This window comes from Rhopilema esculentum, chromosome 7 (assembly GCF_057945365.1).
Source record: "Rhopilema esculentum isolate cy_ngs chromosome 7, ASM5794536v1, whole genome shotgun sequence".
Classification (NCBI taxonomy): Eukaryota; Metazoa; Cnidaria; class Scyphozoa; order Rhizostomeae; family Rhizostomatidae; genus Rhopilema; species Rhopilema esculentum.
The window spans coordinates 6,803,151-6,828,445 of NC_142821.1; the positions used below are offsets into that span (position 1 = coordinate 6,803,151).

The window sequence follows — 25,295 nt, forward strand, 5'->3', positions numbered from 1 at the left end:
TCTCTCTTTCTCTTTTTACTTGCCTATGCGTTGACTTGTGTAGATTTAAATCTTAAAATATAGCATGTGATTGCTTAAAAGAATTATTTGGAATCGGAGAAAATTACATAAACGTGGTGTGTTCTTTTTGGAAATATTCATGTGAACCGAAATCCACAACAAGTTGGTTACAGAAAAAGGATTGGGACCTCCTGTAAGCATTCCAGCTAGCCATTCGGATTATTGTCATTTAGTCACAGACCTTATTCAATATGCCAATGATATAGCACGTAGAAGCCTAGATAATGCTGTGTTAGGAAGAAACAATATCAATTTTAAACAATTTAATCAATCTTGAACGTTAAGAATTTCAAGAACTTCAAGCCATTTAAAACTGGACAGTCAGTTTTGTTATTACAATCAGGGTCGGCAAAACCGAGGACATGCCCTCCTTATTACTAATACTTTAATTTAAAGTTGGCTGTTCGAAATAGCTAAAAATAAAAGCTAATTAAGGCCAACTATTTGCAAAAGGTGTATACAAAAGAAATACATAATAATTACAAAAAACCCAAACCATATATAAAAGTTTTGCGAATCCTACAGTTGCAATGTTTGCATTTTGTTGTCTTAAGATGCTTTTTAAAAACAGTCAGAGAGACTGAAGTGTTCTTTTCTATAGGTAATTTTGCCCATATTCTTTGACCCATGAACCTTACGGTATCTGTACCATAGCACGTGGTTCTCACTTTTGGCAGGTGTAAATTGCTCGAGCTTTGTAGTCGATACGGCATTGCCTTTTCCTCAAAAATTTCCATCATAAACGAGGAATTCAAGTGATTCCTTGTTTAGTAAATTTCAACCATGAGCAACTGTAGGTTCTTCTGATGTATAGATACCGAAATATCATTTTCTACCAATTTCTCGTAAGGAGAAGTGTTGTCTTTGTATGTGATTCGAAAGGACCTTTCCTGTATCCTGTTTATCTTGTTATTAATATTTTTGTCATGGAACATCCAGATTAATGGGCAGTAGCTGAATTGTCACATTATAAAAGTGTTCATCATCAGTTTTATTTTTTGGATTCCATGAAAATCGAAATGCGAGATAATGCATGCAGTTTTTGGCTGGCATTTTTACAAAGAGTCTGCACCTGAGTTTTGAAGTTAAGATTTGTATCTAGTGTAACTCCCAGTAATGTTTCTTCGTCACTTTCTTCTATTACCGCCATTCCTACATTTAATTTCATCTTTTCTTTTTTCTCGCCAAAAATCATAAAATGACATTTGTCTGCATTTAATTTCATATAGTTTTCAGGATTCCAGGTTGATAGTTGGATGACATTTTGTTCTAGTCCGCCAATGACATTTTTGACCTCAGAGTGGCATATGTAGATAGTGGTATCGTCTGCATAGTTGCATATTTCGGCTCTATTCATCAGAAGGAAAAGGTCATTAATATACACGTTAAATAAGAGAGGCCCTAACACTGATCCTTGTGCGACTCCTTTTTGAACTACTTTCCAAGTGCTAAACGACCCATTAAAAAAATTATGCCAAAGAAAAGTAAAACAGTTCAAAAAATTAGAAGATGGCTCCAAGAAATATTCTGGAATGTATTTTCAGCAAAACAAAAGAGCGTGGTCGCAAAATTTTTCTGCTCGCTTCGTTCGCAGGTAATTCTTTTTTGTAGTCCTGTCCCAGGGCTTGCGACAACTATTAAATGCGTAGCCATTTTCACTGTCACCAAGATATTTCCTTGATATTCAGTCAAAGCGGGGCAAGATGCTTGACCTTAAAGAAGGATACACGATTTGATTGAGAAATCAAAACATTTTTCCATTCATTCATTTTCAAAACATTTCAAGATTTAAAGATATTGTAAAGGGGAGTTCATGAAATATGTCGGCAACCAGGGGCGCCTACACAGGGGGGGGGGGCTGGAGGGGCAGCTGCGGAGGGGTGTATACAAAAGATGTGCACTCCCCTCAGAAGTACTCCAGGAACCTAAGGAGGATAAATCCGTATAAAACTTAGCGGGCAATCAAAATTTTACAACCAGTTCATTTATAACAGCCATGATTTTTGTAAAACCAATTATTGTGAATAGCAATAAGGCCATTTAATAACCATTTTCATTTATGGATAATTTTGTCCAAATTTTCTTTATGTTTCTGTATGGGTGGCATATTTTAAAGTTAATATTTTATAAGTTACCCCACCCTCGCCCCCGTCCCATCTAGGAATGTTCGATAATGTTAATAGAAAAGTTCAACGATTTGCCTTCGGCGCCAACACTGCCCCTCCTGCCCTAATCTTGTGCAGGCGTCCCTGTCGGCAACCATCTTTTTTAGTCGTCGGCACTTTAAGATTGTCGGTATATCGTGATTTAGTTTCTAGCGCCACCCCTGCATGCGTAGTGGCGGAAATAACGCCGAATGCAAAACAAAGCAAAGCGCCAACCCAAGTACGAAGTTGTACGAAGCCCGCAATCATGGTTCGATCCGGATTACTTTTAACCCAGGGCGAACCCAGGTTAGTTTGTGTAGGGCTTTAGAAAAATATGAGAAACAGACCCAAGCGGAAAATTTCTCTTAAAGCAATTTTTAGAACATTGAACTTTGTTCCCAGTCCTCAGAATGAAAAATGTCATTTGCGAGCGACTTAACAAGCGCATGTCTGCAGAAATTAACAATCATATACTATCTGTGGTTCAAAATGTCATGCCAAGAAACAAGGACCATGAATTACCTCATTTCCTATTTTTGGAACATTGGACTCAGTCCCTGTCCTCAAAATGAAAAAGTTACTTGGGAGAGATTTAACGAGAGTAAACACTCGGACAATTATTAACTATACCCTTTTGCCCAGGATGGGAATCACTGGTATCACGCTTCAATTATGATTTCAATGTGACAAAAATGTTACGCAAAGGAGATGATATGAAATATTGTAAGAAATGGAGATAAACAATTTGTGACATACTGAACACAATCTTTGCCCGAATCTTCTTAATATTTAATCTTCAGATAATGGCTAAAAATAAAGATAAGGTATTGCCTTGCCTGTGAAGCCTTGTGCCTTCGCTCTAGCCCACAGATTAGTGAGCTTGCCTAGCACTGAAGAAGCTGCGGTGGATTTTGCCTCGATACTTTTTATTGAACTAGTCGTTGCTAAGTTACGCGATAAACTTAATCACAAACTTGAAGAGGCCTTTACACATTCTCTCCAAGCAACTCAAGTTTCGGACAGAAAATACATCGCAGAGAACAATAAACTACAATATGGCAAGGCTAGTACAGCATCCTACTAAATACACGCCAGAAGAATGGCATCGCTCGAATCATCTGAATTACAACAGTGCAGAAAGAGAAAGAAAAACAGCAGAAATGATACGCGACGAAAGCAACAGGCTTAAACACGAAGTACATATCACCACAATTAAGACACAAAGCGATGTTAACAAGAAATTAGATCAACGGATACAAGACATCAACTTTTGGAAATCCGAAATTGACCGCCTACATGGCGAAACCGACGATGAAATCAATGCCTTGATTCAATACAAAGAGCGACTCGAGAAGGCACTGGATGGAACACAACTCCCCCTTCATGTTGCGAAGCAGTGTCTAGCCAACAGAAATGAAAGACTTCAAATCGATCTAGTTCACGATGACGTTGAAATTCAGCTTATCAAGGTTAGATTCAAGTTTTAACTTTAAATGTAAAGCTAAAAATTGAAGGCAAACTATTTTGTAGCTAATAATACAATGAATCATCTCAATATACACCAAGCAAATAGTTATTTTGCATCTCATACCGGTATTTTGAAGAGAACTTACGAATTTTACTGAATTTCAAACCTACACTTAATGCTTTTATTATAAAAACTTTAATTTTATGATAAAACCAACAATGTTAATCTTTTTTTTACAGGAAGTAGAAGTCATAGAGGGTGTTCAAGCACTTTTAAAAAAAACATTGGACCAAGCTACAGAGCAAATCAGGTATGTTTCAATCTTTTGTTTTCTGATCTTCCAGTTAAGATAGCTCCGTATTTTTAGTTAAAAAGTTCAGCAATCAGTTTAAAAATGGCTACAGTTGCCATGCACTTTTTAGTCAAAAGGCTATCATGTATTTATTAACTTGTGTTTGACTGAATTCCATTCAATTTCACAATCTACTTCTTTGTCTTTTTTAGATTGCTTCGATCAGCTAAGTATTACTTAGGCAAAGATATCAATGACAAGTTTACAGCTCTCTCATTGGACAACAAATGTGCCGACCTTCAGAATGACAGTCCAGGTTTATACTATGCACCAAAGTCTGTCAAGATTGAAACAAAGTATGTCTAAGGTTTCCTTCTTGGGGCAAAATGCATGTATTTTTACTAACTTGTGTTTTGTTAAGTTTTGCAGAATCCAAAACTTGATCAATTATTTGATCAATTTTTATCAACTTTTATGTCTTATTTTTTTATAAAGATACTTTTTATACTTGGCAAGATTGTTAGCCAAGAAAACTGCTAACTACAATTGTGGATGAGTGTAAACTATCAATTTTTGCAATGGTTGATGGTTGTATTACACTTTTTAAGTGAAAGTATGCATGAAATTTTTCAATTATACAACCAACTTCCTATTTATTTTATAGAAGTTTATTCAGGTTTGGTAAATTGCTAAACTGGCTACCTCATTTTGCAGCTTTTCAATTTATCTTGCCATGAAATTTCGTGTTTAGTCAACGCTTTAAACAGAATGAGTTGTTTCAGTGCTCCAGCTGAAGAAATGACAAAAATTTTAACTTCTATCTTTATAAACATTTCAGCTCTGTCACTCCAGAAGAATGGGAATCCTTCAGCAATAAAAACTTTCTAAAGGCAGAGAGAGAATGCAACTCATCAAAAACTTTAAGGAGTATGATTGATGAGATTCTTCAAGAAGTTTACAATGACCAGCAAAAGCAGTGTACCACTGTAAATCTTGCTTTCAAGAAAAGAATTGAAGAAACTGAAAAAGCCAAAACAAAGCTTGAAGATCACCTCAATAAGGTAATCTCTTACAAAGATTATTACAACCTTTTGGTAAATTTATCTTCAGTCCTGCAATATTGTAAAAGTTGGCCCCTGAAATTTTCTGACAAAGGGGTTGAGTTATCAAGCTAGGGGGGGGGGGGTTAAATATCTAGGGGGAAACTAGTCTCATTTTATCCTTCTCTGAAGGAAGGCTAGCATGCTCAAACATGAGGAGATGCTAGCTGCTCCCTCTAAAAACTAACAAGTCTATGTGCAAGAAAATGATGCTTTGTGTTAAATTAATGAAGAACCAATGAAATAGAAGTATTTATCTGCATCCAAAGCAATACCCACAAATATTACCAAAACGCTTTATTTTGCTCTTCTTGTCTTTCTCTTCTGTTTGATGTTGCCACCTTGACTCTGGCACTGTTACCATGACTCTGTACAGCAGACACTTTCCATATCACCCCTGTGGTGCTGGCCAGGGCCGTCAAGAGGTAGCTTGGGCCCAGATGTGATATGTGGCCACGCCCTTCAGTCTCCCAGAGAACAAGGGAAATGCCCTTTTTTAGGTAGAATTGTTGATAAGGTTTTCTAAGAGCTTTTACAAGAATGTCCAAATATATTTTACATGAATCAAGGACATGTGGACATTTCTCTGCGATAAACTAACAGACGCTGATTCAGTATGAGTAGCTGAAATAGTAGTTTTTAAATAGATCTTGTTACTTTATAAGGGGCCCCATCGGAGCACGGACCCCTGACATTTTGCCCCCTCCTAACCCCCCTCTCGACGCCCCTGGTGCTGGCTATCTTTTTGTCTTACACTTAACCGGCGAATCTTATACTAACCTAAATGAACCTTCCAGGTGCTTGAAGAAATAAGAGAAATGGAAGACAACGTTGCTAGCCTCGAGCATGCTATAGCTGAAAAAGAAGCTCCAATGAAAGTAGCACAAACGCGACTGGACAACCGAACACTGCGCCCAAATGTGGAATTGTGCCGTGATCGTGTCCAGTATCGACTTGTGAATGAAGTAGGGGAAATCAGTTTCAACATCGAGAGGCTGAGAGAAATGCTTGCAGAATCTGAAAACTCGCTAAAGGCACTTTGTCGCACGCAGCTATCTCTGGAAGAGGATATCGAAATCAAAGTTAATTCGTTGTTCATTGACAATGAAAAGAATATGAAGTTGAGGCAACAAATCAATCACAAATTATTTTAAAAATCGTTGGACGTTTGATTAATTAATCTAGTAGTATTAATGGGTACCATTTTTGTACTTGTGTGAAGAACAGTAATTACTTGTAAAAAGCATTGTATTCATTAGGGAAAACGTTCTCCGGTATTGCTGACATCTTTCATTTGAAAAAAGAGATAAGTTTCCTTTTTGGTGTTGATGATTAAATTTTAATGTAAAGCCACTCAGTTGATGATAAAGAATGAAAAAAGAACTATTGCTTGTATTTTTGCTCGTTACTATAGTAACAAAGTGTGGTTTATTAAGTCCATTGTGTCGGACTATACTCGTAAATCAATCATTTTTTACCTATTTTTCTTTATTGAGCAATAACGGCGCCCTGAATTTTTCTGCAGAGCACGATAATGGGTATTTTTGTGTGATTTCATAGAAAATTGTTTCATACTTTGCATAATTATCGAGAGAGGTTTTAAGAGATCATAGATGATTATAGGGGCAGACCTGGCGCACATTTTTTGAAATTTTGTGCCCTTGTGATGAATGAGAATCAGGTAAATATGTTTCTGCGACCCATCATAAAAAGGCAATAGAAGTGATAGAGGTGTCTTGGAGGAGATAAGCCGAATGGTTCGATTAAAGCTTCTGCGACGGGAAAGTTATGACGGAACTTCGGCGATGTCAAGTAACCGAGACACAAGTTACTCATTGCAGTATAGTATAAGGATGCACCAAGATCGATTGAACCATGATTTACAGAGCTTGGGGTCGAAGGAGTTGGACCAAAGGTTTGGAAGAGGGGGGGGGCGTGAGATGCGAGCCTAGATGGTTAGATTGGGAGTGGCTAGGGCAGGGCGTGACTGTACAAAAGAACGATTGAATGGGCTGATTTGCTTGACTTCAAAAAATGATGAAACTTGCATTCACTTTCATTTCATTCCATTTTCAACCATTTAGGCATGGTAGCAAATTCAGCAATGCTGGTTTACAAGGAGTCGTGCATCTAAAATAGTAGAAAAGCTATATGTAAAAGTAATACACTACCTTTCAACTTTTCCTTACCATACCCACGCAATTTTCAATACCCTTTCACAATATTTTCATTTCCATTTCCCTAAATAAGTCATGTTTTACTTATAATATTTACCCCCTCCTAGAAGTCTGAAGTATAATATAAAAACAAAACTTTAGGAGGAAAGTTTTGAATCTAGTCAGAGATGTTGCCCGCTTAACTCCGGTATCTAATCAATTCCAATGTTTAGCACACTTAAGCAAAAATTATTTCTGCCCATTGCAAAGCTGCTTAATCTTTCTTGATGATTATGTTTTATGGTTTAATCGTGCTCAGTTTCTTGCACTAATATAATTTTTCAATCTTAATATCGAAATCAAACAAGATAGATCTATGGAGCATAATCATAATACAATGTTTGTCTACTGTGCCTAGAATCCTTGGTTCCACTCTGCCTAGAATGATATGAATACTCCAGACTCATTTTCCTGCGGTCCCTTTAATTTTATAGTCTCAGTATTTTTGTTATCAGCCAAGATTGCGGCGTTTACTTTACCCTTTTCAATAGTGACGCTTTTCTTAAAATTTCGGCCACTGAAGTTGGATTTCCTCGTAAGACCATTTAAGCCCAACTCAGTTGCAGAGTTTTCTAACAGCAGCACGATCAACAATGATGGAGCTGCAAATAGAAAGCCTCATACTTCTAAAGGTTTACAGGAACATGATTCTCAGCGCTACGCCAAGAAAGGTAGTAGATTAACGTTCTGACATAAGCGACAGCGCCAGAAGGGATATGGGGGAGAGGGTAATTGCTCCCCCCCCCATTTCAATCCAAACATGGTCCACATACTTCTTCAGAAATTGATTAAAAAGCTATAGGTAGGGGTAGATCATGTTTTTGCCTAAGGAAAATTCAGCTGGTAAAAAAGAACTGAAACAAGGCAAAAGGCGCGCGGTCTTACTGGCCACGCCCATTACCACCCCACTCTGATGTAGGTGGCGCCGCCACTGCAGCCAGCAAATTTACCGAATAGGAGAGAAGCTAAAGTCAGAGACCTTCAGTTATGTTCAGACTATATATTACTTCTTTGATGCAATTGTTTTGAAATCATTTCACAGAAGGAGTAAAGAGGACTTTCTTTAAGTAGTTAGGGTTGGAAATTTGTTGTAGACTATACCATACTCCAGGGCATTTTTTAAGGAATTTCAACTACTGGGGAAAATTTGCAAAAAGGGCCCAAAGGTGTAATAGCCAAAAGAGCACACAGGTATATGCCGCTGTAAAACACACTGTTTTAATTGATGAATTTTCGTAGTTACAAGTTTTTAGCCACAGCACAAACATATAATAGTAAACTAAAGACAGCCATTGTCACTTTGAAAAAACTTTCTGACAAAATCTCTTTGTTTGTAAAGCTCACTGCAAGGCTGTGCATTTCGCCTGTCTTTCTTCTTTAAAAACGTGAGCACAGCCGGTCTTGGATCATAATGGGCAGTGCCTATCCCATTTAGAGATATGTTCATTACACCATTGATCGTCTCTCGATGCAAGGATGATCGTTTCACACTTTTGATGTTGTTGTAATGCTAGATTACTCTTTCCGTCGCCATGCTGTGAGGGGTCAGTGTTAAGAAAGATGCCAGAAACTTTTTCATGATGCCTTGACTGGCTTGCGTCATTTTTCTCAATTTAAGGGCGTACACAGTTCCCGTGTCTTCGACATCAACGCTCTTCACCTCAGAAATCTTACCCCACGATAAACAAACATCAGAAACAAATTGTTCAATCACTTGGCTACCAAACATTTGTGACACCAGTTCTCTGCTGGATGTTATGAACACTTTTGGTGATTTAGCTTCCAGCACTGTCTTCAGACTGTTTATTGTTCCGTCATTTTCTATGTTCATTCGCTCATGCAGGAAGTTGATGGCAGATTGTACAACTTCATTTCTAACTGCCTTGTTGTCTCTTCTCATCGCAGTGACAAAATGATTTCCCGTTTTTCTCCTACATTGCTCTGCTTCGTTAGTTGCGCTGTCTTCTTGCAATTTCCTTTAATGATCTTCTTCTTTACCACCTGGAATAGGCATTTGATCCATAATCTTGAGGTTTTCGACACTGGAGTCCCTTGCTGTTATGACGTCTGGTAGTATGAGGTATGATTTTTGAAATATCTTTTGAAGCCTTTCAAATATCTTGCACAAATCGTACATAAGTGTTGTCAGCCATAGTTGCTGCGAAGTAGCATTCCATTTTTGCATAAAACCACGTGCCATGGCACATTCTTTTTTATCTGATGCGATTTCACCACTTACCATTTTCTCCCACACTTTCGTAGCTGCCTTAAGATTATGCAAAACAGCCCTGATCAGATTAAGTGTGTGCTGCGCAAATCTAACCTCAAAATGTTTTGGGAACGTCAAGCAACGTTCATCTTCTTGATGAAGTAATTTCGTTCTTCGTGGAGATGTTCTAAAAAAGTTGACCAAAGCTAGCAAATTGCTCAACCAGATCGGCAGCTCAGGCACTTCTGCTTGCAAAGATTCGAGAGCCAAATCTGATCTATGACATACACACCAAGCAGTCAGAATGTCCCTGCCAACATGATCTTTCAGCAATTTCCAGAGACCTCCTTTCTTTCCTGTATTGGCACTTTCCCCATCAGTCGTAACGCCAACCAGTTTTTCTGTGTCTACGTTCACCGATTCCAATCAACTGATCAGTGAGTCTAACAGTCCAGCAGCACCACCCCTGTCACTGCTTGCAACTCCAAGAAATACAGTTTTAACGCAGACGTCATCGATTGGCACATACCTTGCTGTTATGAACTGGTTGGCGAGAGTCAATTTGCTGTCTATCAGAACATTCATCAATTTGTAAGGAATAACAAATGCAGTTTTTCAATTCAGCTGCAACTTTTTCCATTTCAAATTTAACAACAATATTTCTCATTTCAGCATAGGTGACGGGATCTCGGTAATGATAAAAGCTTGACTTCTCGAAACCAACAAAATCAGCATCCCACCCTTCTGATTGAAAAACTCGCATTAAATTATTGCTATGCTCGAAAGAAAGAGATCTTGATGGCCAACTTCTTGCACTTAGTGTTTCGGCTCTGCAGTCATTGTAGACATCCACAGCCAATCTAAGAAGAAATTCTAAAGTTTCTTTCTTGTGTTTTTCAATCATCCTCACCCACGGATGATCTGTTGACATACTCTTCCATGTATCTTCGTGCTCCTTCAACCTTTTGGATTCATTGTGCGAAGGCGACTCTAAATGATCTATAACCCATTTCAGTTTTTCTTTCCCGTCAATTCGTACTCCAGATGCCATAGGCAGGCGTCCATTGACAGAGAATTTTACAACCTGTTCCTCGTATTTCTTACACAACTCACATGTCATTACCTGGCGTCGCTTCTTGTTTTTCATTTCTGTATGAATTTTAAGACAGCACTCTGACAGAATTAACCAGCTTGAGTCAAGTTTCTTCCCTTTGTACCACATCGAATTCGCCTCACCTTCTTTGCTTTCAGGCTGTTTGATTTCGTTTTGTTTGTCATTTTGCTCATTCTTTTCTTTCGAACTGGAAGCAAATTTTTCTTCCCCAACGTGCACAACTTCAGGGGCTTCAAGTGATTCCTTGGATATCGACGATGAGGGTTTCACAGTTTGTTGGGAAAACATTCCAACCAATGATTTCTGTCCTGGGGCCAATGCTGCTGCAACTAACGTTTTCTTCTTGTTTTCGCTTCTTTTATCGTTTCCACATTTCTGTTTTCGTTTCATTTTGCTCTTCGTTGCACTTGCGAAAATCAATTGCGAATTAATATTTCTAAACTTTTCCTTGACCTTGATATACATATATAGCGAATGTTCTGTCAATGATCACACATTTAAACAAAGAGCGTCAGAATGACGACATACAAGGTTCGATTGAGACAAAGGAATTACACAAGGGGGTGAATGCAAGCCGACATCCGCAACATCTGTTGTACTTTCACACGAGAGGACAAAAAACCTGAACGGAAAAAGAACAGAACAACAAAGGGGAGGAGGGGCCTGATGTTATAAACAATACCAAATAAAACACCAAAGGCATTTGGGAGTAAAACAAATTCTGTTTGTTTGCGTAAAGGCGGTTTTTTATTATCTTTCAATTTTGGAAGCCGTTCACATCTTGAGTTTGGTTTATAAATTCAATAAACTTGATTTCAAAGTTGATTTTCAAAAAATAAATATGTAGGTAAGTGAGAGATGAAAGGGCCCCAACTACTGGGGAAATTCTGTGATTTTGGTGTTCACTACTGGGGAAAGCATTGGGCCTACTGGGGAACGTTCCCCAGTAGTCACACTGTTAAAAAATGCTCTGCCATACTCTCGTCACCAATTTCAGAAAATTTTTCAGCGCTCGCATTAACAACTGCCCCCCTTCAAATTTGGTCTATATCCGCCATTGCATCCTTTATTTGCTGAAAGTTCGCCGAAGAAACACCCCCTAGAGGGCAAAATTTTAAAAATTATATTTAACAGTTGCTCAGCCTCAGCTTGTTCTCAACGAGGCACCAACGCAAAATTTCAACCCCTGAAAAGATTTCGGTCATATGAAGTGGGGACAAAAGTTCTACCGAAAAATGGTTTTTACATGGTTTTTACATGTTCTTTAACTTTTGACCAATTTGTGTTCTTATTGATTCTTCTTACAGGCCCGTCAGAACCTGGGGGGCTGGAGCCCCCCAATAATTGCCAAGTTGTAGTATCTTTCCTTTCAAACAGTTTACTTAAGTGAGAAGGAATACAATGGGCAGCCCTCTCAAGACGGCACTGTCTTATAAAAAAGTGTACTAGCAAGCTAGGGACTCAACCAATATTCTAAAAGGCCCTAAAACCCGAAGGAATAGACAAAGAATCTCTAAAATTTTATTTCAAATATTATTTTATCTTGTGGGCACACTGTCGTCGTACTTTCCCAATTTTATCCCATCACACTGTACTTCCCTCTTCCACCCATTTCTGTGCTCATATTGAGCTCAACATCGAAAAGAGGCCGAATAAGGTGTGCAGTGGCAATATGGCGGAAAAGAAGAAACCTGACATTAGAAGTTTGGATGATGTTTTAGCTAAACGTTTGGACCCCGAAGAACTAGAAGAGGTAAACCGACTCCTGTATGGAAGGCCAACCAGGTATGGCTTAGAATGACAAAGGATGAATGGCGCTTAGGATGCAATTCTTCAATCATTGCTTTGTATCATTGCATGTATTATTGGGCTATTCCATTTTTTCTCCATACAGGGGGATGGAAGTAAGATTTCTGTTAATCATATATCCCCCGGAAAGTGAATTTGAAGACCATGACCACTCTGATTTTGATTCTTTCAACCCCCCGGAAAATTAATGTCATTCTTTTTAATGAATTTTCTTAACCCATTTGAGAAAACATCGTACATTTTTCAATACTCCTTGGAAAACTTCATATATTTTTTTCTTTTAACCCCCTGGAAAAAGCATACATTTGTCTGATACCCCCTGGATTATACTTCGTGCCAGACCCCCCTGGAATTTTACTTCCATCCCCATGCACAGATATCAAATGGAATAGCCCATTGCTTGGCGACGTACTTACCTGTACTTTTGCCATTTATTGAGCCTTTCTTCTCACTTCAGGCTAATTAGTACAAATACTGCATACTGTAGCCAAGCTTTTGAAAGTGGTTCATTTTTTTGACACTTAGAAGCTATGCTTACCCAGCAGTTTCTTAGTCTTTCCTCTTAATGTGGTCACACCTCTTCGCGATCCAGACACCAGTGTATGGCAAGAGCACACCCGAAATTTTTTTTTATAAAATGTCCTTGCACACTTTGTAAAGAGTGTAGCATTTTGAGATCTGGGCATAACATTGGTGTGTCCTATTGCAAAGGGCAAATAAAGAATCATGGTTCCTCAAGATCTACATAATCTTGCATTGGTTTGATAGATACAAAGCAATTATCAATTATGTCCATTTCCCTATCTTCCTCGATGTTGTGCACACTATATAAATAATTGAGTGCCCACTTAAACCAAAGTGCAAACTTGCACATTTGAAATTTTGCTCTTACACACTAGAGATCTCATTGGAAACTGCCCTACTCTGCAGTCTGGGTCGTGATCCGTACACCTGGAATTACACAGAGAGCTGGTAACTACATTCACTAAGTGAAAGTTTGGTCATGGACAGGAGTCGAACCCCAAACTTTTGGACCTGTAGTCTGTGACCCTAACCACTGAGCCAGTCTAGCTCTAATACATGACAAAATAATCTTTATTTGAACTTATTGTAAAATGTTTAGTAAGATATTCTATTAAAGTAAAATGCTAAGTGAGATATACTTTCTGCATGAATATAGAATTATGAATCAAACCTCAAGCTGAAAAAGTAAAAAAATTTGACAATTTTTTATTTAAGTGAATTGGAACTTCCAGCAAAAGCCAAGCAAATTGCTGAATCAAAGCAATTTGCCATTGCTGGATACAAGATAAATGCTGCTGTAGAGCAACTACGAGCCCCCAGGGTTGTAAGAATTGGAGCCGTTCAGAATAAAATCATTTTACCAACTGATGCACCAATTTCTGATCAGGTAATGCTTAACTACAACAAAGCCAGTTATAGCTATTTTTGAACATTTTAGGTTTCATAGCCATTTATTTAAGCTAAGTGTAATAATCCCTCCTCATTTATGCCACTAACAGACACTCAACAAATTTAAAAGGTTGATAACAACATATGTGGTTTATCATCTCAAAGAGAATACAACACACTATATCTCAAACCTTTAACATGTTTCTTTTTGTTTTCTTTATGTATAGAAAACTCCTATCAAACACTGATGTGAATGCCTTCATTGTTAAAACAGTTAATTAGCATCTTCCTTATTTGAATTCTTCCTCCATTTAACAATTAATCTGTAGAGAGCAAGAATTTTATTAAAGACAGTGTTGCGCTGTCCATTTGCGATTTTTAGTTGAATTTTGAGGGTCCTCAAAATAAGAGAAGCGTGACAAATTGAACAATAGCAAGTGAGAGGCATCCTTTGTTGCGAAATGAAAACTCACTGAAATTAATATTTCGTTTTTAGTTTTGGCAAACCAATGAACAGTGTGACATACTGTCTTTAAATGACCCATGTGTTAACTGGAGGATTTCTCATATTATATATAAACATGTTGCATCAATCTTTGGCAATCCATTCATGTGATTCTCTTTTTCATAAGAACCAGTAAATTTAAGTTCAGGCTGACTGTTCTTAATTTTTTCTAAAATCTGAGGTGGGATTGTTCTTACTGTGTTCTTAAATTAATAGGTTGCAAGCAATGCGGTTGCTAGCTTTTTCACTCTAGGGAGGTATTCAGGGCTCATTTGCCAGAAATGTGAGTGAGACAACCTTCATTTGCTGAAAAGTTTGAATATTCACTGAAAAAGCACCCACACATAGCTAAAAATCCTTGTTAATGAGACAAATTGTTGTTCAATATTGCATTTTACAGTAGCTCAGCCTCAGCTTGTCTTTAATTTATTCTTAACTTTTGACCAATTTTGAGGCTTTAAGATATTAAATGTTTATGATATTAAAGTATCTTGTTTGGAGTGATGGACATACAAAGCTCTTCTGTTGGGTGATCTACTGAGTAGGCTATTCCTACTTCATTCAGGAAATGGGCATACCCAAAAGTGAGTGGGTTTTCTGCAGATGCTCTGGAAGACAAGAGACCCTTATTCAACAAAAGGTTTTGGTTTGTGGCTCTTCTCAACAATATCATTTTTCTATTTGACAGATAACTGCTTTGCATAACAGAATAAAGGAAATCGCTGAAGCTGCAGCTGAATCCAGTGTCAATGTTCTTTGTTTACAAGAGGCATGGAGTAAGAAATATTCTGTTTTTGAAAGGCATTAGTGCAAGTCAAAGTGATTTATTTTTACTATTGATTACTAATGAATAGTTAACCTTTAAGAAATACTTCGAAAACTATAATATATTAAAGTGATTTTTTTGAAACTGCAGAACTACTCTTTATCAAGGTCAGAATATCGAAAGTCAGTGTTGATATATTGGCAGTTTGCTACAAAGTCTCTTAGAAATAATTTGTTTGCTGACACTAACAAGAAGCATAAAATGTTTCAATCATTACAGAAATTTTTAATATTTCGAAATGTGTACATTCTGATGAAAGCTTTACCTGTTATATTCTCTGCTAGCAATGCCATTTGCTTTCTGCACAAGAGAAAAGCAACCTTGGAATGAATTCTCTGAATCTGCCGAGGATGGGCCAACTACAAGAATTTTACAAGAGGTAACTGAATCCCTTCTTTCATTTGATCTTCTTTGACAAATACATCATCATTGAATGCTTTCTATGTTTATGTACATCCATCCTTTCAAGAAGCATTTGATCATTAATCTATAAGAGAGCACTATCTATCTAGTTTAAAAATTCCCAATAAGTAGCTTATATGTTTTACATTTTAATTTGTTATAGTGTGTTCTCTAATTTCATGAAATTTGCTTTATTAATATTTCCTCAAAATGGATACAGATTCAATATGTAAAGCATTGTCAACTCTCCTACAAAAGTAATAGAAATCGTGCTGTTAATAGATAAACAGAAATTAATTATTACAATTTTAGGTTGCAAAACAATATAATATGGTAATTATCTCTCCGATTCTTGAAAGAGATGAAGCCCATCAAGGTGTTTTGTGGAATACTGCTGGTAAGAATTAGCATTGCTCTAAAATACAAAGTTGATGCAATTTGGCTAATCTGTCTTGCTCCTGAACCTGTGTTCTATTCTATAAGAACTGTATGGCAAATTTATTGCCTAATATTTTAAAATTATAATTTTTTCTTCAAGGAAAATAGGGAATGCCTTTTTTAAGTTTCAAAGAACCTGAAACCTCCCAAATTTGGCAGAAAGTTTGGGCATGAATTGATCTTTTTATGATCTTGATTTATCTTTTTAGTTGTGATATCAAACAATGGAAGTGTTATTGGAAAATCAAGGAAGAATCACATTCCCAGGGTTGGAGACTTCAATGAGGTATTGGTTTTTTCTGCTTTTGTTGATATGCACATATTAAAAATATTTTTATTTATTGACTATATTAGAGTTTATAGAATAGCTTACAATTATTTATTTTTTAATTATTTTAATGATTTTTCTCTTTTGCTTTAAAGTCCACGTATTACATGGAAGGAAACCTTGGACATCCAGTTTTTGAGACACAATTTGGTAACTTCAAAATTTAATGTAAAATCGTTAAATGTAATTTAATTATTTATTGAGCATTGAAATAAAAAGATTGCCAAAGCAGCACAAAGTACTGTTTACAAAAGGTTTGAAGTAACATCTTAAGAAAGATTCATAAACTGGTAATGCCACTGCTAGTAAGTTTTTTAACATTATTCTTGGAAAGGGATGGGTCATTTATACCCCTTGAATACTAAGCATCGAGTATTTCTGATCTTTGTATCTTGTTTCATTTCCTAATTGCTAAGCAAACCTTATTTTGTTTGCTATTTGTATACATATTATCTGTTTTGATATTTTGATAAATTTGTTGGGACCCACATAATGAAAAGACACTTGATTAATAATATTAAACAAAAAAAATACATATTTTTGAATAATTATAACTTTGCAACTAATTGAAACAATAATCAACCCAAAATCACTCCAGGAAAGATTGGAATAAATATATGCTATGGAAGGCACCATCCTCTCAACTGGCTTATGTTTGCTATCAATGGAGCTGAAATTGTTTTCAATCCTTCTGCAACTGTTGGTTCTCTGAGGTATAGTGTATAAGTTGTTAATGCATTTAGTTTCAATGCTGTTTAAGGCTGATGAAAATTCACTATTGACTTGAGATGCATTGAGAAAGATGCAGATAACTTATGAGTATGCAAAGCAGGCAGTAAACAGACAGTTAATATACAAGCAAATTTAATTATGAATTCATTTACATTAAGAATCCTTGAATGAATGCCTCTCTGTGAAATAGGACTCTGTTCGAATGACTGCCCCACTAAAGCAGTCGAAAATGTAATTCATGCCCCCCTTCTTAAATGCATGCTCCTTGTCTCGCAAATAAATCCCCAGAAGTTTGTTGTTAAGGTGAGACCTGAAGTGTACGTGTAGTCTAACACTAATTTTTTACGAGAAATGCCATACTCTAGCTGCTCATGTATTTAAAACATTAATTTTAAATTTGAGCATTCTACTTTTATATTTCGAAGTTCATCATTCCAAATTTTCTAACAGTTTTTTTCTTTTTGGTTAAATGATCTACAGAAAAACTTAAATATAATGAGCGCCCCCCCCCCAAATGAGCACCGCCCTCAAATGAGCGCACCCCTCAAATGAGTGCCCCCCTCAAATGAGCGCCCCCTTAAACATTTGAAAATTTAATAAACGCCTCTCAATTTTTATAGGGCATACCCAAATAGGGGTGTATTTTATCTTTAACAAACCGAGAGATATTTTTAGAGTTCAGTTTCTTTGATCTTAAGTAGAATTTTGCACTACAATAGACAATTTTATTTTTTGTACCCAACAGTGAGCCATTATGGCCAATTGAAGCAAGATGTGCAGCCATTGCAAATGGCTACTTTTCTGTTGCCATCAACAGAGTTGGAACGGTAAATTTTAGAAGAATTTTACTCTTGTTTCATGAGCCTTGAATTATTGCCTTTGCAGCATCTTCTATACTCACTAATCTTAAATTGATATCTTAAGAAAAAAAATTGATGAGAATTGTGTAAAAATACTTTAGTAATGAATGTGATGAAGGCCCTCTCTTCGTAACAATATCATGTCTAATGTGCTAAAGGGTATCTTGCAATTTCCATTAAGTTTATCAGAATATCCATAAAGTATCTTCAAATAGTCTTTGTTTGTAAAGTATACTTTTTGTTCATAAAATTGATATTTTCTTAGGAGCATTTCCCTAATGAATTCACGTCAGCAGATGGAAAAAGCGGTATGTTTTCGATTTAACCTATCATTGTCCCTAAAGTTTGGATTAGATTTTCCGAAGTTTCAAATTCAAGTTTTTAATCTTTCTTAACCAGGTTTTCAGATTTATTGCAACTAGAAATATTATGACACTATTTAGTTACCGTTAACTAAGCATTTTATGAAGCACAAGCTTCAAAATTGCCCTCCAACCCTTTTTGTTGTAAATAAACTAGCTGAAACAATGGGAATTTTTTAAGAAAACGCGGACAAAACGATTCTACCGTACTGAACATACCGTGCTCAGACACCGTAAATTTTGGAATTTTGAAGTTTTGAACTAGTGAATAGACACATTTCAAGAAATTTGCATCTAAAAGTTGACATAGGACTAGACGTTGCTGTTTTTTCTGAAGTGCCTTTGTCAAACACACCGTCAGCACAAGGCTTGTGGCTTGGGTCATACTTTGACAGAAGTCACAGGAATCTTTTTTCCTAAATTGCGATGCTCAGTTTTAGTTTAGTATACCTTAATTTATCCGACATTCGTTGCTTTATGAAGTTGTCTATATGGTATGATGATTTCATGAATGCCATTGGTGGTCTTTATATATTCATCATTGTCAATAACGTGAGAAGACAAGGTTGGGGATGGAATTGAATCCGATCTTGTAAAACTTTCTTCCCTTGACTAGCTAGTTTTTGCTATAGTAAATGAATTAATTCAAGGTCACTGACTTATATTGTGTCTAGAATTCATTATTCATAACTGCTGGAGCACGGAATAAAGCATGAAGTATCGTTTGGTAGCTAGTTAGGCTAATGGAAAGGCGTGCCTAATTTCAAGGAAGATTTGTCACAGTACATTTTAATGGAAATGGAAGGTTTCCAGCGGAGCGTTTGAGAGTTTTTTACTGACCGCGCCATTACTATACATAGTTTCTTACTGCTCGCTTTTACTGTTTATGACTTCACAATAACCGTTTCAATCACTACACAAATCACTGCACCTTAAAATTAGGTATGTGGAGTACTGTGACAACCCGGGGAAACCTTTCCGTTATGGAAAACGCAATAAAGCCTTTGCACAAGATTTGCCCTAATTATATCGCTATCCTATATAGTTTACATGCATGGCTACGAGCATAACAAAAATTATGTTTCTTTCTAGCCCACAAAGATTTCGGGAATTTTTATGGTAAGAGCTGAAATACTTAAACAAATTATTCATATAAGTATGAAAATTTATCCAGTTATCACTTGATTTCATTAAAATCTGATTGAGATTTTATGAGAATTTTTCTATCTAATAGTTTCAATGCTTCTCTCTTGCAAAGGGCTTAGTGATCTCTAATAAAAGTTTGCAGATTTTCTTATTCTTAGAATGCGTTTGTTCAATACAATTCCTCAAATACAAGGCGAAGTATTTCATTCATCCCGTTTTGTGGCATCCTTATATATAAAATGATATGCTATTGTAGGTTCAAGTTATGTTGCAGCACCGGATGGTTCTCGCACCAAGGTATGTAATTATACTGTGCAGTGGCGGACACCTAGGGGGCAAAGGGGCAAGGGGGGGTCGCTTCCCAAATACTTTAGAGGACAATGACCTTCTGTTCTAAAACAATAGGAAATGTGACGTCATCTTATTAATCAATTGGCTTGCCCCCCCTTAATATTTGACCAAGTGTCCGCTCCTGATACTGTGCCTAGGATAATAATCAAGTTCCCTGGATTCTACTCGAAAAGCACTATTTGTTTCGATTTTGATTATCAGTAGAAGCTCATTTCTGGCGGTACTGCTAGAAGCTTGATCAAATCAGAAGAGAGTTTGACATGCCATTTGAAAAAATCAAGAGTTTTTGTATACAGTGTTCGAAACTAAGGTATTTGCAAGTTGTTTTCATCTGATAATGATGTGGCAACAAAACGATGCTGATTTTAATGTTCATTACTTTATTTGAATGCCTTGCTTAGAGTGTCCTCAAAATACCTACCAATTCAATCGCTTCAGTAGCATAGAAAATGAAAGGTAACTTGCATGGGGACTGCCAGTTTCTGTGGATTTTTGAAATTTTTTAACATTTTTTTAACGTTATTTAACATCAATCTTGGCATTATCGATTGTTCAATTGTGACCATTGTGATCAATTGGCGAAATTCGTAAGGAAACATAATGAAACATTGTTTACTTGAAGTGTTCTTTCACCTTTGCTTGTTGTTATTCCTTTTAAGGTTGTAATATCTGAGGATGAAATGATTTTCTTTTGAATTTCTTTTGAAAAGACATGTGTTGACAAGTGCCTTGAATCGAAAGTGACTTATCAAACATTAGCTGTATCCAATGAAATGGGATTTTTATCTAAATGTCATTTCTTTTTCTTCTCAACAATTGACACTTCTTTGCTTCTGGTTACACTAATGACGAAGTTATCTTTTTCCTCATTGAACAGTAGTTTAAGCTGATCTTCAGACGAAGAACTCCATTCAACAAACCAAGTTTAATCATATCTAAGTATTCACTTGTAAGGGTTCTTTGTTACCATTTTATTTAATCTAATGTTTTGAAGAAAGTTCCTTGATTTCTCGTGATAGGGGTTGCCTAGAAACGAGGACGGCCTCCTTATCACTGAAGTTGATCTGAACATGTGTCGACAGGTGAAAGACAAATGGGGATTTCAGGTAAAGATTCCATTCTATACTTTCGATTGGACGGCGGTGTGTTTCCTCGTTGAAACTCTTTAGCAAGAGCAAATTTTATACAGAACCGGCAATTTTGCAAAAGACAATCAAGATCTGCTCAAACCTTTAAAAAAATGATATGAAATGAAAGGCGTCTGGTTTTCCTTATAGTTTTAGATTACATTCATAGTCATCAAATCGGCTTTGTTACCGACCTTTATTAAGATATCTATTTTAAAAAGATTAGCAGCTCAGGTTTTCCACCCTTTTTTTCTCCCTCCCCCCCTCCCACACACACACACACACACACACAATATAATCTTATGATGCTATAACCAGGTTGCATTTTAGGAGCTTTAGTTGAGGATCTGTTTCGTGAAATTTGATGGATACATAAACACGATGCATTGTTGATTTGTTTGGAGAAAGACTTTACGGGCCTAAGCTGGAAAACGTACCTTATCATAGCGTTGAAAGAGACGCATTTTGTTTGTGAATCTATTCAGTGTCTTGAGTTTGTTTGTTTGTGAATCTATTCAAACCAATGCGGCCTTGGATTCCCCACACCACTTGCGTTTGGTCATGTTAAATTATGTTTTTTAGATTTGATTAATTTCCATTTTGATTGATCGTAGCCTTACTGTTAACCTACAATTTAAATGAAAATATCACTAGCAGGCAACATTGTCACTTGATTCACACCACTGCAGTATTACTCAGAATCAATCCAAGCGGTTTTAGCCGCATTGCAGTGTTCCCTGCACAACAAAATATACTGGTTATGCCATCCTGAGGCATGAGCGCCGCTGAAAACAGGCAGATAGCTACGTTCACACTGCTCCGTATTCGTTTCGCTCCGTTTCCGTTGATGAAAACGCTGTCCGTTCACACTTATCCGTTTTCAAATGATTACGATTTGAATACGGTAAGTGTTCACACTGCTCCAACAAAACGCTGTTGGTGGCCTCATTTTTGAAAAGAGGCGTTCACGAATCCTCGACAAATTGGCGTCATTATGAATGAAATTAAATCAAAGCAAATCGTGAAAAACTTTGTTGTAACACCTACCAGTGCATTTTGAATTCTCAGTTTCAAAATTTTTTATGTTGCCATTGTTAGCGTATTCAAATGTCTCCGTTTTTTGTGTTCACACTGAAAACGGACCGTATTCAATACGCACCGTATTTGAAAGTATCCGTTTTCATTAGCGTTTTCAAACGACTCCGTTTTCATAGCAGAGTAGTGTGAACGCAAGGCAGAAACGGATTACACTCTTTTTTTATAAGAACCAGTAAATTTAAGTTCAGGCTGACTGTTCTTAATTTTTTCGCAAATCTGAGGCTGGATTGTTCTTAATTTGTTCATAATCTAATAGGGTGTAAGCAGTGCGAGTGCTAGCTTTTTCGCTCTAGGGAGGTGTTCAGGCCTCATTTGCCAACAAAGTGAATAAGACAACCTTCATTTGCCGAAAAGTTTGAATATTCGACGAAAAAGCACCCACACATCGCTAAAAATCCTCGATTTTGAGAAAAACTGTTGTTCAAAATTGCATTTTGCAGAAGCTCAGCCTCAGCTTGTTCTTAATTTGTTCTTAACTTTTGACCAATTTTGAGGCTCGTGTTCTTATAAAATTGTTCTTATAAAAAAAGAGTGTAGTTTTCATGTTTTCATTTGAAAACGGAGTAGTGTGAACGGGCCCTTACGGCCTGTTTATAGTAGCCAAATTATCCCACCTTGAAGCCAATTAGCTGGCAGCTGCCCTGGTAAAAGTAAGCGTGCGGTCGCACGCGCATGCCTCCACAAACAACTTCACACACTGCGCAGTGCTTTTTATCGGGCCACGTTTTATCGGGCAACAGAACCTAAAAACGTATATGTATTTTGAAAAAATCATTGTCCTTTCAAGTGATTTCTTCTAAAATTATATTAAAACTCATTTGTCTATTAAAACCTTATGCACTTCTCAAACAGTGATAAACCCCTTCAAATACATTGTCTTCATAAAGACTGTAAGGTCTCCATTTTATGAATCGCATGCCATCGCACGTCTTCACATCTTAAAGCGTGCGATTTCAAGCACGCCAATAAATTTCATATTACCAGGACTGGCTGGCAGGTGGGATGAAATCATCACATGTTTACATGCAAATTCTTTTCCACCTACAAGCTTATTTATCCCACCCCTTAGCTTAACCCCGGATACCGCAACACGTCATTTTTTCGTTATGGAATGCGAACGCATGCGCATAGTTGACAGTCTTGTGTTTATATGGGAAAATTTCATCCAAAGAGGTGAGATCTGGCAAGCTGATAGGAGGATCTTATTTGCCACGAAATGTAGCATTTCTCCTATGAACACAAAATTGGAATAACAATGTTTTGTAAAGGAAGGCGGGATTGCACCTCCCAGTCCATTTGCTAGAAGCTAGGATGATTTTTCTCATGTAAACAGGCCCTATCTGGCCACCGTGTAAATACGTGTTTTATTCTACATTGGCTCGTTGTTCGTTCAGATGATTAGATCTAGGGTGTGGCTGTTAAAGATTAACGCTAATTATATTTGTCTCGTGAGCGGTTTACCTCTGGAGCTTTGACAGCCTGCAAACAACAGCCAACACTGCCGATGACTTTTGATAGATATTACCTTAATGCGCATAGAAATACGTGCAAATTCACTGTTCCCCCCAAGACAGGAAGAATAATTAGGATATCTGTTGCAGTCAGTTTATTAACGCCAACTATAAGGCTCCCAAAGTCAAACCACAGTCTAAGATTTCAACTCCGGTTTCCGTTTCCCTATAAACTCTAGACAAGCTCAATCCACAAAAGTTATCCCATCGTAGCATTTCCAATTTTAAGATTCAGTAAGGCTTCATTATGTATCTTATGATAACAGACTTGATCCAGTGGAAAGACTTGGTTTTGCAATTTTCCAATTCCTTACGGTTAGTTAGAATCTAAAATTGCATTCTTCGTGGCTATAAAATTGCATATTTGGAGTTCTATCTGTTTGGCATTTTCAATCTTGATTGGTGTTTTTAAAGGAAATTGTCCCTCCAGAGCAGTTATCTCTTTGACACTCTATAAATATTTGTATAAGGGATTGTAGTTAATACAAAATTTGTTTCATTTATTGTAGATGACCCAGAGGCTTCCCCTCTATGCTGAGGGCCTGGGAAAGGCCACAAAAGAAGATTTCAAGCCACAAATCATCAAGGAGCAGTAAAGTTTTTTGGCTCGAGTGACTAACCTAAACTGAATGATTTTTTCTGTATAACTTGGTGGCTATGATAATTTTCACAATCGATTATATGAACTCGTTTTTTATTGTATACACGAACACATGATCCTGATATTTTTCTATCAGTTTGAAAATTTAGGAAACTTTGTTTGTAATCCTTGCGTACCATCTGGTCAACATTCTGTACTTATAAACATCTATTAGGTTTTCCTCTTTACATTGAAATTACACTAATCGGCATTATAGTAATCATAATTACTTTAATCAACATTAACGTCGTTATCATAATCATTCACATAGCAAAGAGTATTTGAGAAGGAAATCTCGAAAACCAGCATCATTTGTCTTTATTGTACTTAATATTGAATCGAGTAGGTGACTAGCCATGTTGGAACCCTGAAATTGACTGGCGTCTCATAAAACATCTTATTTTTTATTAAAAGTAGTTAAGTGTTCTTATCACATCTCATGCTAATTACCGGACAACTAGAGATGTCGAGAAAAAGTTCAAACTGATTCTGAAATTCTGCAAAATTGTTTCTCGTTTTATTGACCTTCTTGATTTCAATTAATCCTTAAAAGATCAGGCCTGGTTCCACCAGTAAAACGTTCTAAAACCTGCTCCTAAATGAATGAGTTTGCAAGTTTCTTGCTAATAGGATTTCCCAATTCCCTCATATTACGACTCCAAATTGCAAACACTAAAAACGCAACTGTATGAAATTGCAACTATTGTACATTAATAATAGCAAATCTTTTTTCCTAACTTACATAATAATATTTCAAGATTTGTTTTGAGCAAGATTAGTTCAAACTGTTATATTTGAAGATTTATCAAATTGTTTCTCTCTACAAAGGTTCCTTTGTATTTTTTTAGTATAATTGACCAATACCTTCGATATACAATACAATGATAATGAGGAAATTAAAATGGTTCGGATTCCTTTTAGAATTAAAATATTCATGGAAACCAGAGAAATATCGCTTGACTACTTGTTAAATCAATTATATTGTCTTCCTTTAATAATCTTTATTTACCTTAATTCTTGAATGCCAAAATATTGTTTTATTTTTCAGCAGTAGAAGAGTGATTCTTGTCTTCAACTATTTTGGCAGAAGTAACCTTCAAATTCTTAAATCATTAATCTTTCAATCACAGCAGAAAAGAAG

General features: G+C 36.6%; 2 protein-coding genes across 2 annotated transcripts; both read left to right on the plus strand.

Moving 5' to 3' along the window:
- The first annotated feature begins 3,161 nt into the window (after nucleotides 1–3,161).
- LOC135683611 (tektin-1) lies at nucleotides 3,162–6,291 on the plus strand. Its single transcript, XM_065198918.2, has 5 exons — nucleotides 3,162–3,676; nucleotides 3,915–3,985; nucleotides 4,180–4,323; nucleotides 4,806–5,028; nucleotides 5,865–6,291. Exons 1-5 carry the CDS (start codon nucleotides 3,263–3,265, stop codon nucleotides 6,219–6,221), a joined length of 1,209 nt encoding a protein of 402 aa, XP_065054990.2. The 5' UTR covers nucleotides 3,162–3,262; the 3' UTR covers nucleotides 6,222–6,291.
- A 5,942-nt stretch (nucleotides 6,292–12,233) lies between these two features.
- LOC135683148 (beta-ureidopropionase) lies at nucleotides 12,234–25,204 on the plus strand. Its single transcript, XM_065198324.2, has 14 exons — nucleotides 12,234–12,391; nucleotides 13,655–13,826; nucleotides 15,022–15,109; nucleotides 15,444–15,538; nucleotides 15,874–15,958; nucleotides 16,209–16,285; nucleotides 16,423–16,477; nucleotides 16,926–17,040; nucleotides 17,805–17,886; nucleotides 18,185–18,227; nucleotides 19,374–19,400; nucleotides 19,684–19,724; nucleotides 20,798–20,884; nucleotides 24,024–25,204. Exons 1-14 carry the CDS (start codon nucleotides 12,279–12,281, stop codon nucleotides 24,108–24,110), a joined length of 1,167 nt encoding a protein of 388 aa, XP_065054396.2. The 5' UTR covers nucleotides 12,234–12,278; the 3' UTR covers nucleotides 24,111–25,204.
- Nucleotides 25,205–25,295: the final 91 nt, after the last annotated feature.

Coding starts and splice junctions, on each gene's coding strand:
- LOC135683611 (XM_065198918.2), top strand. CDS start 3,263: ATGGCAAGGCTAGTACAGCATCCTACTAAATACACGCCAGAAGAATGG. Junction 3,677..3,914: donor TTGAAATTCAGCTTATCAAG/GTTAGATTCAAG, acceptor TTTTTTTTACAG/GAAGTAGAAGTCATAGAGGG. Junction 3,986..4,179: donor CAAGCTACAGAGCAAATCAG/GTATGTTTCAAT, acceptor TGTCTTTTTTAG/ATTGCTTCGATCAGCTAAGT.
- LOC135683148 (XM_065198324.2), top strand. CDS start 12,279: ATGGCGGAAAAGAAGAAACCTGACATTAGAAGTTTGGATGATGTTTTA. Junction 15,110..15,443: donor TTGTTTACAAGAGGCATGGA/GTAAGAAATATT, acceptor ATTCTCTGCTAG/CAATGCCATTTGCTTTCTGC. Junction 15,539..15,873: donor CTACAAGAATTTTACAAGAG/GTAACTGAATCC, acceptor TTACAATTTTAG/GTTGCAAAACAATATAATAT.